We start from the raw sequence: 16,320 nt of genomic DNA, 5'->3' as shown, positions 1-16,320 counted from the left end.
AGTGTTGACATTCATGACATTTTATTCTCCAAATGATTTGAATCTGGTCTAAACTTAAGTATCACTGCCTTGATCATGCACATTGATGAGTTTGAGGGGAGGAGCTCAGGAGGAGAAGTGAAGGTAGAGGATTGTGTTTGTTTGATCTCTTGCAACTTTGACATAACCTAAGAAAGCAAAAAAGACCTTTTAAGACCAATTACAAAAAACAAAAGCTGCCCAAAACAAATTAGCAAGGAACAATTTTGCCCGAGTGTCTATTTCAACATAAAACAAAAGTTAGAATATCTACTTCCCGGTGCAGGTTCTTTATAGGTTCCTCTGTCCTAATCTGCATTATATTACTGCAAGAAAGAGGGATTTGAGACATTTTAATACTAATAGTTTTAGCGAGGACAGTTTAAAATGTACTTTTGAGGCTCTTCCAAGTTTAGATGCAAAACTTAACGACAGAAGTGCATTTTCTCTGTGAGACAGTGAGACATCAGCATCTCTAGACTTAGACTTCCTTTTATTGTCATTGCACAGAGAACACAGCAGTGAAAACTGGCAACGAAATTACGTTGCTTGGCAAGCAGATAAAAAAACCAACACATAGCATTGAAGAGGTAGATTATTGTGTACTGTGATTAGTAAAGAAATAAATAAGTGTTTTTGTATTATAAATATATATAAAGTAGTGCAGAAAAAACAACAAAAACAGGAATGAAACCTGTGAGCAGCAGAACAGATAGCAGCTAAATATTGCACAGATCGTGGATCAAATTCCAAATTCCTTATTTGGAATTTAGTAGTCTGATGGCCAGCGGAAAGTAACTATTTTTTAGTCTGTTTGTTCTGCAGCGGATGCTGCTCTACGTCCCGGACCAAATTTAAAACAAGCTTCTGACTGTGACTCGTTGAAGTCATGCTGTAAACTGGTACTGGTTTCATGTGTTCCTTATGACTGACGGACAAGTGCCGTATTCAAACGTTACCATAGGCGGCCGCACAGCCCTTTCGGGGACGACACTCACACATTAGCTCTACTGTAGGTGAAGGCCCATGAGTCGCGAGTGATGACATCACTTTACTCCGTTTTATCCTGAGTCACGTTGTCATGGCCCTGAGTGAGGGACAAACTGGCCCCGAGGACAAATCAATGAGGCTCAGCTTGTTTTTAAGACCTTCATTACACTATGCAAATAAATACAGCACGATCAATTTTTAAAAAAGCATACATTATTGTAGTTTACGTGACACTAATTATGTATCGTCTCTCAATGCATGCAGTTGTTGTAAGGTCGCACCTTTAGTACGAGCATGAAAAACACTGAAACTGATGTACCAGTACCACACACATCAGACACACTGGGATTTATCCTCAGGCTGTGGACAAGAGCGTGTGAAAGAGTGACAAAGACAGTTGATAAAAAGCCCCTTCTCCACCTATGGTCCCAGCTCGCCTCGCATCAGCAACAGTTTAGGTTGGTTTTCCATTAGAATCAGTTCATTAAAACTTCAGAACTTCCTCCATGACAGGAGCACAGACTCCGTCTGACACAGAAATACACCAGACTCCTCTGTTAAATATGGAGATTTCAGACATTTCTCTGGTAACTGTTGGAGAATAACCCACGTGTTTAGGATTGTTAAGTCTTTTTAACTCATCTACAGTTTATTAGGCATTGTTTGTTTTTATTCTTGTGTCGGACGTCTCTACCTGTGACGACACTCTGACCAATCAGTATCACCTCAGTTCGGTGGAACCTCGCCGGAGCAGGTACTAAAAAAAGTACCTGGTACCAGGTTCTATGCTAGTGGAATAGCAACTTAACCGTGCCGTGGCGAGTTAAGTTGAGTTGATGGAAACACGCCATAAGAGCATGTATATTTTGACTATTTTTAAGAAAATGCATTTGTATCCATCCACAGGTTCATATCCATCTTAATCCACCTTGATGTGGGGACATTTAACATTATATTAACTCTGTCAAACAGACAAATATAGGATTTTAACCTTCAAATAATAATAAAGGTTATATAGATTTCCATGGAGACATAATTTAGCAAACCTGCTAACTGAGCAGCTGACTTTAATCACAGACGTTAGAGAGACTCAAAGGTTAACAGGCATATTTTCCTAAACATCCTTTTTTTTTATCATTTTTCTCATGTTCTTAGTAATTCCTTCGTGCACATGACGTCTCATTCGTCGCAGACATCGACTTGTTCCATAATAAAAACCGAGCTTCCTATCAGCGGCTGTGGCTCAGTCACCAATAAAGAGGGAGGTCGGTGGCTCATCATCCTCCTTTAATACGTCCACTGTCCTTAAGCAGGACATTGACCTTAAAAGCTGATGCAAATGTCGCCTCCCATGTTTTGCTTGCTTTAAAGTGATGTATTGATATGGTTGAAGGGGTAAAAGCTCTCTGGATAAAAGCACGACATAAATGGTCCATTTAACCTCCAAAGTCAAGCAATTTCATACGAGCGTGGCACAAAATATAAAGTTTAGCAAACTGGTCAGTTTGTTAGCCACGTTTATGATCAAGGATCACAATATTAAAGGAATTAATGGACTGAGTTGTGTCATTCTGTTCAGTCAGTGTCAAAAAGATGCAATTAACCCTGTTTTAGAGCTGACGTGCATCATTTCTACCACAGGTGTTTCTGTGCATTACAGAGAGGAGACGTGAGGACGAGGGAGTCATTTAGTTGGAAGCACCTCGAGACAACTCATTTGTGTGCAGAGGCAGGGACAGAGACGGAGACGGAGGCAGAGGCAGAGGCTGAGGCTGAGGCTGCAACTAAAACAACTTCAAAAAGAAAGAGAAAGGAGGAGTGAGAAAGTTGTGAAAGACGACCTAAATGCTGAATGCACCAGATATCCTCTTAAATAATCCAGATTTAACAGTTTATTTAACAAAGACGACATAAACACAGTCGGTTTAGTTCCAGCAGACGAAAACAAAGCAAAACCACTGGCCTTATGCAAAGAAACAAGTTCATTAATATATGAACACATCATCATTATTATTACTGTGATTACATTATTGTATTGGAGTGCGAGATAGAATCTAATGGAGCCCATAATGTCACTGTAATAACTTGCATTCACGGCTGCAGGAACCACGTTCTTATCTCCCTTAATTCAGGGGCCCACAATAATTGTTTGGACTAATTAAAACTGTGGAACAGAATCGCTTAAACGGCCTCATGAGGAGAGCTGCACAGAGGCTCAGTGAATTTAACACGCGGCGGCTTTATGAGTGTGTTTACTTTTCCCCAACGAGTCTCTGTGGTGAGGCCACAGCAATCAACGAATGTTAGTCAGTGTGAAACACAGAGGTCAAGAGCAAAGACGGGAGAGAGTCGAGCGACAACAACAACTGGAGAAAAGATGCAATGAATGAGCACCGAGGTAGACGGGCGAGAAGGTCAGACTTTTCCTTTCCTTTTACTCGGTATAAAAATTGCAAGAGAGGGAAACCGATGGTTGAAATGAGGAAGCCAAGAAGCACGAAGAGAAATAGAGGTGTAGAGACCTTGAGACCCCCTCGTCTATTATGGCTGAATGTTAAATAAAGCCCACAGAATCACTACAGTAACACTCGTCTCTGCGCCGGACACGCACAGATCTGCTGCTACGAGCCATCAAAAGACGCAACAGTTCTACAGTTTGTTCTAGAAAATGTTTGGAAATACAAATGTCAAACAATCGGCTTCTGAAAGCCAAAAGAAAAGTGCAATCAGTGTGAGCACCTTTGACTACTCGTCTCTGTCTGAGTCAGTCACGCACTAACACCATACTTCAGTGTGGATGAGAGATGCACAACCTCATCATTATTCACCGCTCACTCTCTATCAGTGCTGTATTAACTTATTGCCAATTAAAAAACACAACAATGTTGCTGCGTCTCATTAAATCAAAGCATTCACAAACATGAAAGGTGGAGTTGAATTTTACTGGGAAACAGCCGCAGAAAACAAACACTGGACTGTAGATAAACCACATGCCTTAAGTTTAGCAGTTTGTCAGCAACATGTCGATGTTTTTTTTAAAACTTGAAAAGACCATGTTTATTTGGATTATTTATTTATAATAAATCTCCTGCATCTACAGTACTAAAAACTTATTATCTAAAAGATCCTTGAGGACCAGGATTGGGAAACAGTTCTAGTATGTTCTAAAATAATGTTTTTCTTGTATATTCTTATATCCCATTTGTCCCATGTTTTATCACAGACAGGTAAAGAACCATAGTATGCTAAGTTCATGGACTTTGATAACAGTTATAAAGAAGACTTTTATTATGAAGTAGTTTAATTTTACTCAGTGACTTACATATAAAACATGATTTTCTGTTTGCAACTGGGCCCCTGACGGCAGAGAGGTTTAAGGTTTCACTTCCTGGACGTGAAGACTCTGCTGACTCTACTTTTATACGGTCTATGGTCAAAATTTGGATCAGCACTTGATAAACAGCTGGATAAAGTCAGTTATTAACCACTAAGATGTAGGGGGACATGACAGCAGCTGAGACACTGGTAAGATTAAGGAAGTGTTTGCAGTTTTAAACAAACATCAGATTGAGGATATTTTTTGGCTTCATTGAAATGCAGACGGGTAATACCAGAAAGCACTTATTAAAAGTCATTGACAGTTCACTTTGCGAGTGTAACACTGCATTTACATGACTGGTAGACAGTATTGGACAGTATTTGATGTTTGCACCTTCGTAAACCTGATGTTTTGTTTGTAATCTGCTGAACTTCTTCCTGAAGTTTCTCCCACTTTTCCCCTGCACAAGGGTTTCTGTGGAGTTGTCCCTCAGTCACATGTAAGAGTGTAAGGACAGAGAGAGTAACTGTACAGACCGTGTTTGTGATGTTGGGCTATGTGTGCATAGAATTGACTTGGATACCCAACTCTGCCAATCTAACCCTGCCGGGCATGACACTGAAGCCCAAGTTGCTCCTGACGGCTCTGCCTTTGAATAAAGATAGAAAAACAGTACGAGTGCTAAATGTAGCATCCATGAAGGAAACTGTGGTGAGTTTTTCCTGCTGCAGCAGCAGTAGCTCAGTTTTAGATCATAAGTTATCTCAGGTCCACTCGTCACATAAGACACTTAACCCCACGTTGCTCCTGACAGCAAATCAAGTCACCTGCTCTTGGAAAGTGTTTCCAAAAATGTAAAACGGCAATTACGGAAAATGACCTGTAAAAAAGATGCATCGCTCATTTGTGGAAAAAGTGTTACAGCTGCAGAGTTGACAAGGAAAAGTTTATAGATGACAACTTCAGGATTCTGAGCTGAGGGCAACATTTTTAATCCATTCAACAAGCTCAGCATGTTTGCTGTGACAGACGCTGCAGGCGCTGTCAGGTTCTCACTGAGCCTCAAAATACGAACATGAGTCCACTCACCGTCGTTGAGGTCCTGCAGCAGGGTCTCCTGACCGGAGAAGTCCAGCTTGACTTTAATGTTGACAGTCAGCATCACAGCCTGGCCCTGCTTGAGAGGCAGGTGAGACAAAGCCTCTTCCAGATCCCAGCTCAGAAACTCCCCAAACACTTTCTCTGCAGAGACACAACACAAAGAAAGAAATATGTTGGAAAACAAAAACTCAATTGTAAAATAAACTGGGAGTGCTCGCAGTCATGACCGGGCCCTCGCGAGTGCCCGCGCTCTCTGACCTTACTTTTGAATCTGCAAAACGATGTGTCTCGCTCATTCACGTAGGGTGCAAAATTACCAAAATGGACACCGAAATTCAAAATGCCCGAGTTGAGTTGAGGCCGTGGTTACAGTTGACTTTTTTGTTCGTCTTGGTCTAAAACATCTTCCCACCAAGTTTCAGAAAAATCGGTGGAACTCAACGTATGCCGAAGTCATAGGGCACAATGCTCGAAATTCACCAAAACACTGATGATTGCCGTGGTCACGCCGGTTTAAATCCGTGAAAGCTTTCGACAACTTTTAATCTTTAACGTGTCTGGTACAAATTGGCGTGTCTTTTTTTTTTTTTAAGTCGGTACTACAAACACGCTCAGACGAGTTCGCTCATTTACGTAGGGTGCAAACCGCGAAAAAACGGATGCCAAAATTCAAAATGTTGAGGCCATGGTTACAGTCGACTTCTTTGTTCATCTTCGTCCGTTACACCTTCCCACCAAGTTTCAGGAAATTCAGTAAAACTAAATTTTGCCCACGTTTCACCTTAGGGGGCGCTAGAGAGCTCTTGAGCAACACACACGTCAAGGAACTATGCCAAAATCGTATTTTCGCCAGACCTGACCTCCACGCCAAGTGTAAAGAATTTTTATCCACGTTAACCCGGTTAAAAATGACAACAAAGCCACGGATACAATAATAATCTGAAGAAATAACAAAAGGTTCCTCCCACGAAGTCGTGCCAGCAGCCGTTTTCGGCCCCTGCCATTTGTGGCTCGGGCCGTAATCATCTGTCTGTATAGTTAATGCAGAGAGAAGTAGGAAGAAAAAGGGCACACGTACGCATCAACGCCCATCGCTAATTGCCTAAAGTTCTGGGAAATTCATGTTCCCGATTTGCTTTCCGCTGCAACAAAGCCACCTGATTGGCGTTGTATGTCGAAGGACGTTCGGTGTCACTCGCTCGCTCCACCTGGCACTTTCTGCCTCAGCTGTATCCACTTCACACCAGCAGCATCAGGTCAGAGCTACCTCATCACCTGAGTCAAAAACTGCTCTAATGGAGCAGCAGAGGAAGCGGATTTTAACAGACGCGTGCAGCAGATGGGGGCGATGCATGTGCATGTGCATGTTGACTGTAAAACCAACAGATTATGCATTTTTATGCATGTTTCTTACACACACACACAGCCTTTAAAATAATATTCTATGGGGATATGAACGCTGGCAGCAATAAAAAAATATTTTGTGACTATAACACTCTACTTTACAAAAATGAATGCAGCGCTCCTTGTGGAGCGTTAAAGGAGAGAGAAAAAGAAGCGGTGCAGTTTGTGAGGAGAAGACATTTAAGAGGAAGAAAAGAATAAACATAGAATTCATGTGTTCATATGTAACAACAGGTGGAGATTGTCGAGGACTGTATATGGCATTAATATATCTGCACAACTAAGACTAAAAGTCACAACAACCATGTGTCATTATTCAAACCTAATGTCTGTTTGTGAAAGTACACTCACCACAGGTGAACTAAAATACAGGAAGTAAATGAAAGTACAGGACATTTCTGTCTGATGAGTACATCTTTTTTGATTGATTTAGGAAATAATTGACAATATAGGAGAATGTGCCTTTAACTAAAGTAATAATGTAAGTATGAAAAAGTACCACATTACTACTTCACTAACAGCCTCCATACTGTGTATTTGGCTGCATTACAGTACATGCATGAAAACCTGTGCACAATCCTGTGGAATTATTCCCAACACTCAACAATCAAACAGTGTGAATTGTGGAAGAGTTGATCCACATTTGTGACACTGAAGGAAACACAGAAGCCTGACTTTAAAGCATGCCGTCTCTAAAATCATGATAATGGAATCATAACAGCACAGAAACATGAATATAAACATCTAACCGTGTATAAAGAGCAGCTTTACTTGTGATGACAAAAGTGAGATATTGATATTATTATTATTCCTGCAGTGTTTAGAGGACACTGATGTTTTCCACAAAAGAAGAGTTAGTTGATTTACGTTCTGCTCTTCACAAATAACTTTAATTTAAATGTGATACAACAGACTACTGTGTTTGGAGTTTATTCTCGTTATCTACAAAGTTTTTTTGTTTGTTTTTTTTAATGAATACATATTTACTTTAGAGAGAGAACGGAGCTGCTATCTGCTGTGTCAGGAAGAGGAATGATTTGTTTGCTTTGTTCCACAGGTGTCCTGACTGACACTGTGCCTCGTCATCTTTTATTCATTCATTCAGGTTCCCGCACTGTGGGAAGTGCAGACGAGGGCGACAGGGAGGAGGAGGCCCCGTCAAACCTGTCCACAGACACTCTGAGGTTACCACTGAGGACCGATAATCACATGGTGTGATGATGAGTGTCTGTGTGTGTGTGTGTCATTAAAGATGCCGGCATCTGTGATCGTCTGACGCACACAAAGAATACATGCGTTACCCATGATGCAACACAGACACCGACACAACAACAGGATTCTTGTTATATATATATATATATATATATATATATATATATATATATATATATATATATATATATATATATATATACACACACATATATATATATATATATACACACACATACAAACACAAAAACGCGAGCCAACTCTATACTGTATAAAAAAAGAAAACTGACAATAAAAAATTGAGATGTTGATATTGTGTGAGTGAATCAGTGTGAATGGCAAAACTGAAGTGTAAAGCAGCTTAATTCAAATCATCAAGACTAGTAAAGTGCTAAATAAACACAGACAGACCATAATACAATGGCTAAACAACAACGCGATAAGGCCCTTGCTTCACGTTAACCGATGTGTCCTTTCATGTACAACAACAGCCTCAGAGAGAGCAGCGTCCACGTTCAGGAAACACTGAGAAGATAACATACACATGGAATCATTAATCAAGTTTCAATTAGTGACAATATGATGCACAATATACTGTAAGTTTACTGTAATGCACCGTCTAAACCAGAGGTTTCAAACCTGTGGCCACCCAATCAATTGCTTGCAGCCCGTTAATAGTTATGAGTTATTTCTGTATGTTTTTTATTAATACTCAATTTAATTCATAAATGTTTATATTGTGAACTGTTTTTATGGTTCCACAGCCAAACAAACACTTTTTGTTTTGAAATGATGTGAAATATCAACATAAATATTCATATTTTGATGTCTTTTTTCCACTCAGTGGCCCCCAGGTCATTTGAGTTTGAGACCCCTGTGTGGGTTTAGAATCTAACCTGACCTTTGACTCACAAGCATTAAGGCCGTGGTGGAACGTATAATTAATTGTACTTAAAAATTCTTGATAACTCAAACGCAAATGAAAAAAGGAAAACCCATCATTGAAATTTGACAAATTAAAGCTGCCTTGATTTATGGTATTCATAAGACATAATAATATAAATAATGAGGTAAAACACCAGTAACAATTACTCATTAAAAGCTGGTCCTTTCTTTTTCGAGGCCTGGTCTTCTTATTAAAACCACTGAAGTGTGGTTTCATAAATAATGGCAACAAGAAAAAGAAAAAGATGAGAACAGAAGTGGATGATCAATGGCACTGCAACACAATTAGCAAGTCACGTTGTATCACGTTGCCCTCTGCCCTCACCGTCGTTCCTGGGCCTGAAACTCCATTCAGACATTTGAAAGCAGTTACAGAAAGACTCTGTATTATATTACATTACATTACATTACATTACAGGGGCACAGAGAGACTTTGGCTATTTGCCGACCGATTTGTAGGAAAACTTGTCTGACAGGCGGCGCAGGAGAAATGCACAGTGTGCAGTGTGTGGCTGCAGTGCGGAGAGAAGCACACACACACACACACACACACACACACACACACAACAATACGTGCTAATTATCAGCCCACAGAAAGTGAGAATGCTTCCCCTGTATAATTTGTCCTCCTTTTTTTCTCCAGATGCAGCATGTTTATCTGCAGTACTATCAGCCTCTCTGGGCTCACAGCAGTTGAAAAAAACACATCCATACTTTTATGTACGTTGTCTAAGGAACGGTAAAAAAAAAAAATGAATTAGGATCAGCATCTTCATCGGGGATTAGTGACGACATCTTGTTGGAAATAAAGGCTTAACACGCAGTGATGCACATGTAAATAATTCACTGTACTTCACTTACTCTCACTCAGCATGTTGTTGTGAATCGTCGGCATCACTCTGGCTTTTTCTAGGTCTTTAGGGAAATATGATAATAAACGCATGAGTTGTTTTGCTCCCGGCTGCTGGAGGGGCATGATGTCACTTTCTGTGCCTGATTGACAGCAGCCAATAGGCTAAGGTTCAGCAGGGGAATAAAGAGACAAAGTCAACAAATTGTTGCTGTAGCACGAGCTGGCAGGCCGAGGGTGGAGATAAGGAGCCGCGGTCGTGTGTTACTCAAGCATATCGAGGAGGAGGACGACTTAACATATAAATTAAATGAAGCTGTGTGTTCGTATAAAGCGTAATCTGCGCGGTCTTAATACGCATGACGAGTCCAGACATTTCCCTGCCAAACTCCAGGTCGAACATTTTCCTCCTAATGAGACCATGTGAGAACACATACAGCAGCAAAAACCTCTGAAAACATCTGCCCACCTACTCTCGACCAAACCTCCACCCTTCACCTCACCTCAGTGATCTGGAAATTCTCCCGCTCGCATTTTTCACACATGAAATATCAGCAAATGTCAGAAAATTTCCAGATATTCTAGTAGTTAAATATGAATCCTAATCTCAATAAACTCAAGCAAAGCATCAACTGACATCATGATAAATTACAGTTAGTGCTGCAACTTAATCCATTATTTTCATCATCGATTAATACGTCGATTATTTTCTTGATTAATCAAGTATTTGTTTGGTCCAGAAAATGTCGGAAAATTTCGGGAAAATGCCAGAAAATTTCTGGAAAATGCCAGAAATTGCCAGAAAATTTCGGGAAAATGTCAGAAAACACAGGGAAAATGTCAGATAATGCAGGGAAAATGTCAGATAATGCAGGGAAAATGTCAGAAAGTCAGAAAATGTCAGAAAATGTAGAGAAAATGTCAGAAAATGCAGAGAAAATGGCAAAAAATTAAGGGAAAATGTCAGAAAATGCCAGAAATTGCCGTCACACAGTATCGGCTCAGCTCATTTGGAACCTTGCCAGAGCAGGTACTAAAAAAAGGACCTGGTACCAGGTTCTATGCTCGTGGAGACACAACTTAACCGTGCTGTCTCGAGATGAGACAAGACGGTGGAAACACACCAAAAGGTGAATTTTACGTCACTTGGACCAGATAAAGGTTTCTTGCAGCCACCTGCCTCTGTGCTGCCGCTGCATAAACACAAACGCTCCCTCAGTCAGGTCTGAGAGTTTCAGATGAAGGAAGCAACATACAGATTGTGTTTAACATTGTTTCAGTTCATGAAGAACAAACAGAGGCAGAAAAATAAGTTCAACTGTCAGCTTAATAAAAGCTCACAAGTGGCGAAAATCAATCAACATTTCCAGACAGTATGAAGCAGTTAAAAATACAGCTAATTAACACTTCAAGATTATAAACCAGACTCATGACTCATCAGCAGGGGTAAAAAAAACAAAACAGAAAAGGAAACTATGAAACGGGAAAGACGTCAGTCAGTTTTCTTTTTTTAGCGGGGTTTATCTGCATTGCAAAAAAAAACTGCCCAACAGCTGACGTGTGCCGTCTACAGGAGAGGAGAGTTACAGAGTCACAGACTTACAAATGGAGAAATGCATGAAATGTTTTTGGTTTTTGGTTTTTTTAGTCAATCAGGGGAGAGAGAGCAGAGATCTGAGCACTTGAGCAGGTGTTGTAACAAAGACGGTGCGGTTTGTGACCTCTCTGGCACCGTGGACATCACCACAACAGACGCAGTCACGAGCACAGTGAGTGATGAAGTACATCAAAGGCCCGACTGAAACAATAGTCACCTCAGTACAACTTTACTACATAGATCCAGGCTATTAATCCCCATATTGTCACGTCTTTGCAACCAGGAGTTCACAGACATCATGGTTTGTTAGGGTTCGTGCACAAGGTGCGCAGAACCTTATTGAAACTGAAGGAGTTATTCTTCTTCTTAATCTCATTTTTGAAGCTTTCCCATGCCCCAAAACTTGAAAATTGGAAATGGGAGGGGCAAATACCTGCTCCGCACCCCAAAACTGGTTGGCTTGAGTAGCAGGTTTAAAGTACATAAACGAAACTTGGTACACGCGTTCATTCAAAAAGTCTACGCAGACCGAAGCTCTAAAACCAACAGGAAAGTCGCCATCTTGGATTGAACGTTTACTAATTGGCGATTTTGGCCATTTCACACCAATGGTATTTGAACTAACTTGTTCTAGAGTTTTTGTGCAATTACAGACACGCCCTTGACCCAACAGGAAGTCGGCCATTTCAAACAGGAAGTGCCCTTTAACTTTGCTGTACGGACCTGCTCTGATGCGGTTGTTGCACACGTCGCGGGGGCTCCACAGCCCGACATCTGTGGGGACGCCGCTGAAAATAACTAGTATCACATGCGGTGAATGAACGGGTTGGAGCTCGAGCCGCACGCGGAGACGTGGAGACGTGGGCACGCTGCGACTCGTGCACTTGGAGCTCGAACCCGTTCAGAACCACTGGCTTTGGTGCAAACCTTTGGTGCTGACGATCTTAGAAGTGAGTTCCAGAGTCTCGATGTCCTCAGATCCAATGTTCTCCAGGGTGATGGTCAGCTGCTGGGTCTCTCCGTTGAAAAGCTGGACGGACACAGAGCTGGTCAGTTCCTCCTTGGACATGGGCTGAGGCGTGTGTGCTGACCTGGGTTTAGGGAAATATAAAAATAACAATAATAATTGTCTCCATATCTTTATGTCTTAAAGGCTTGAATGAATAATTAAAGCTAATGTTCAACACTGCAGTAAGCAGTGAGTGAAGGTCCTCTCCTCTTTGACTCGAGATAAGACAAAAGCTCCATCTGAGGATCCAGTGAGAGCCCCAAGAAACGCATTATATTTTCATTCAAATTGCATCTGCAACAGTTTCCCCTTTCAACAACCGGGGAATAAAAAAAGATTATCCACATCAAACACTGACATGGTGCTGCTGCTGCTTTTATTAGGAGGTGTTGCCTGAACAGTCTCAGCTGTCAGAACGACTCAAAAACACTGACAAACGTGACGTTTACCGCTTATTTTCAGGTCGTAAAAGTCCGCAGGGATACAGAAGTCATTACTTAATGCATCAAAACTCAGGACGTACAAATTCACCTGCTCCTTTTTATCATGATTAGCTGTTTCGGTACACATGAACATTATAGTCATAGTATAGTTTAGGCCTTACGTGCAGTTCAAATATCCCCCTTTTTTTCCCCAATGGGAATTTATCAATTCACAAAGTGATTTCAGTTCAATTTAAAAGACTTGTATTAAACCGCCCAATTTAAAAATAACTTGTAATTCTTAGACATTTTTTTCATAATAAGGGTGATTCAGCTTCAGGCACTGGCCCGGGTTGTTAAACTGCTTTGTATTTGTATTAAACGCTGCCAAGTGTAAAATAAAACAAAAGCAAAAATGGGATATATATACACAGTATATATATATACAGTACACACACACACACACACACACACACACACACAACTTTAATCACTGTACCTTAATAAAAGGTACAGTGTCTGTTTTACAAGAAAGACACTAAAACAGTGAGTCGTTGCATAGTTCTTACTTTCAGCATCATTAGTGCTTGTATAACGTGTATGGCTACATGTAAAACATGTCCAACATTAAACAGTTTTAATTATTTTAGTTTTTTCCTGCTGCTGTTTTACATACAAAATCACTTTAAAGTGAGTCAAGGAGGGAGGGAGGGAGGGGGAGGGGGGGAGGTGGTGTCACACATTTTTTAAAATGAACTGATCTTTTAAAAAAAAGCTGACAAGACGAAGACTGATAGGATCAATCACTTAATGTGGAAGTGAGCCAAAGGTCATGACCCCACTCTGATCCTCAATGTCATCCAACTATGTCCTGTGTTATTATTTTTGATTGAAAGCAGCAGAAATGTAATACTGTGCATTAATCATCAGCCAAAGATTCTCGAGTAAAGAGAACAAACAATGCAGAATGTGTCTTAAATCAGAGTTGTTTTGTTTATATTAGAACTAAATATTATATTATTGGCACAGCAATGAGCTGCAGCTCAGCGCAGCCAGTGACTCGTCAATAATTAACAAATCACTTTTAGTGTTGCACAGCAGACAGAGATGTCACTACACGTGTCACAGACCGTGGTAAGGAAGTGCTGAGCTGGAGGCGAGGGAGCGAAGGAATGACCTCCACCAGACAGCCGCCGGTCTTCACAGAGGGCAGAGCTTCCAGCAGACAGTCGCTGGTGACGCCGAACACGGACGTGTGGTAACCTAGTTTTAAAAGAGAGGTCAGAATACACACAGAGATCAGATCTAGTTTCTCGTTTGTTGGTTTTGATGGAGCTGAATTTTACCGTTGACTGTGATGTTGCCAGCCGTACGCGGGACGCCAACCAGTGTGACAGGGTACAGGCCAGACTCTGCAGGCAGGGACAGTGCAGCGGGCAGAGATTCAAACTCCACTCCAGACGTCAGCAAACCCTGAAAGCAACCGGAAACACCACGGCCAGTGATTAACGTGCAACAGGCTGGTGTGCATGGACACAGTGAAGAACTGCAGGATTTGTTTCACTCACTAAAGAAAGGTCACATTTTATCTATAAACACAAGGAACATCTGTCTGTCCAGACTTTTGGTCCAAGTCCGTCCCTGGCCATAAATAATACATTATAAAACCAAAGCATCCAAACATCTCACCAAGGATCGTAATTGGCCCGCGGGCCGTAGTTTGGAAACCCCTGGTCTAATAGGTCACTGGACAGGCTTCAGACGTAGTAGATGACATAGTGATTTCACTCCACCATAAAGTCAGAGACAACACTGACAGCTCTTTCTTCTCCTCCACCATGGAACACGTTTGCCTCAGTTTTTGCACCAAATTTCAAAGAATTCACAGCATTTTTGTTGTGAATTTAGTTGAATTCACTTTTTGTGAACCAGAAAAATGGCACATGTTCAAATCAATGCAAACCATAATGATATCAGTGAGTGTGTCCACTTCTACCATCACAGGAAGAAGAGATGCAATTCATTGCTGAAACATTAGAAAAAAGAATAACAACATTAACCCATTAATCTTCTAGATCAGAACCAATGAATGCATCAAATTGTCTTCACCAGCTCTAACTTAAAGGGGAATGTTTATAAACGTGGTTGTGTACGTGAATCGTACCAACAAAGACTTTCATAATTGCTCCAGTAGATTGTGTCAGCAGCCGCGACAGGCAGCGACAGCTGCAATGCTTTTTTTTTTTAACCAATAAATGGCTCTTTGATTGTTCTTGTAAGAGTCTGGTAAAAGTCCTCTCTCCATCTCTACCTCCCGTTTCCAGCTTCTTCTTCTTCACCTACTTCTTCTTCTTCTACTTCCTGCAACAACTGTCAGGTCTCTCGTAGTCTCGTGAGGTGATCGACTGGACCAAGTACTATTCACCTACACATGGATCCATGAAATTTCATGAGTGTGACATTTTTAGCATTCATTGCTTCATAAACTCCCCGAAACACTCCCCTTCCTGTGACTTCCTCAAAATAAATGTCAAGCTGCGATTCACCAGTGTAATGGTTGTAATGAGCAGCTGCAGCAGGAGGAGTGGCTGTGAGGAGACTGACAGCAGATGTCACACCCCTCGTGCTCTCCCATCGCTTATTTACCCCGTCGTAATTTTTAATCCTAATCAGCAGCATATGAATTACAGAGTTAGGAGCAAATATCTTTACAGTATAATATTGTGTGATGTCACAGTGACCGCGACGTTTGACCACTCACTTCTCAGTTTAAGTTAAAATGAATATTTAAGCCAAATTTAAAGAGTTTAAAGTCCCTCAAGGCGTTCCAGAGATATTGTGTTGATCAGAATGCCACAGACATCTGCTGCCTGATTCCTCAGTTCACCAGTTCAGTGATAAACTCGTCTCCCGCTGTTTCATGTGCTGCATTGTCTAACTTTTCTTTTAAAAAGTGCATCAGCATTAGACACTGTCATTGTCTGACAATCACAAATGACAGAAATACAATGGCCGTTTCTCAATACTCAAGTAAGCAAGTATGTACTTGCTTACTTGGGAAGTATATACTTGAGAAGTACACTGGGAGTATATACTTGCCAAGTACGGGAGTACACAAGTATGTGGTTGTTTCTCAATACTCAAGTATGCAAGTATGTATGTATTGTTCTGTTGTTTGAATGGTGGCTGGCGCCAAATGCTGCAGCCTCATTAGCGCCACCTACAGTGTTGATAAATGAACATATGAAATACTTTTAATAAATGCATATATATGTTGTTATTATTTTTACATTTTAAATATTTAACTTCATTTATTAATTTATTTCTATTAAAATATACAATACAAATAATACAATGTGAAAAAAAATATATATATATATATGTATGACATGTATGTAAATATATACTACTCTACATACTATACTATACATATCTAATATTTACATATTATAT

The 16,320-nt window shown here is 40.7% G+C and overlaps 1 protein-coding gene across 2 annotated transcripts in view; it reads right to left on the bottom strand.

Annotated features, from left to right (window-relative positions):
- trappc9 (trafficking protein particle complex subunit 9) overlaps nucleotides 1–16,320 on the bottom strand; it is a 162,412-nt gene that overhangs the window by 111,156 nt on the left and 34,936 nt on the right. For both annotated transcript variants that reach the window (XM_058619524.1, XM_058619525.1), the window contains 4 exons: nucleotides 14,214–14,340; nucleotides 13,998–14,130; nucleotides 12,364–12,527; nucleotides 5,417–5,569 (listed from right to left, as the gene is read on the bottom strand). In XM_058619524.1, coding sequence (XP_058475507.1) covers nucleotides 5,417–5,569; nucleotides 12,364–12,527; nucleotides 13,998–14,130; nucleotides 14,214–14,340 — 577 coding nt within the window. The remainder of the gene's footprint in view (nucleotides 1–5,416; nucleotides 5,570–12,363; nucleotides 12,528–13,997; nucleotides 14,131–14,213; nucleotides 14,341–16,320) is intronic.

Source organism: Solea solea, chromosome 20 (genome assembly GCF_958295425.1).
Source record: "Solea solea chromosome 20, fSolSol10.1, whole genome shotgun sequence".
In the NCBI taxonomy this organism is placed as follows: domain Eukaryota; kingdom Metazoa; phylum Chordata; class Actinopteri; order Pleuronectiformes; family Soleidae; genus Solea; species Solea solea.
The sequence above is the reverse complement of the archived record's forward strand: the minus strand, read 5'-3'. Positions and strand labels throughout refer to the sequence as shown.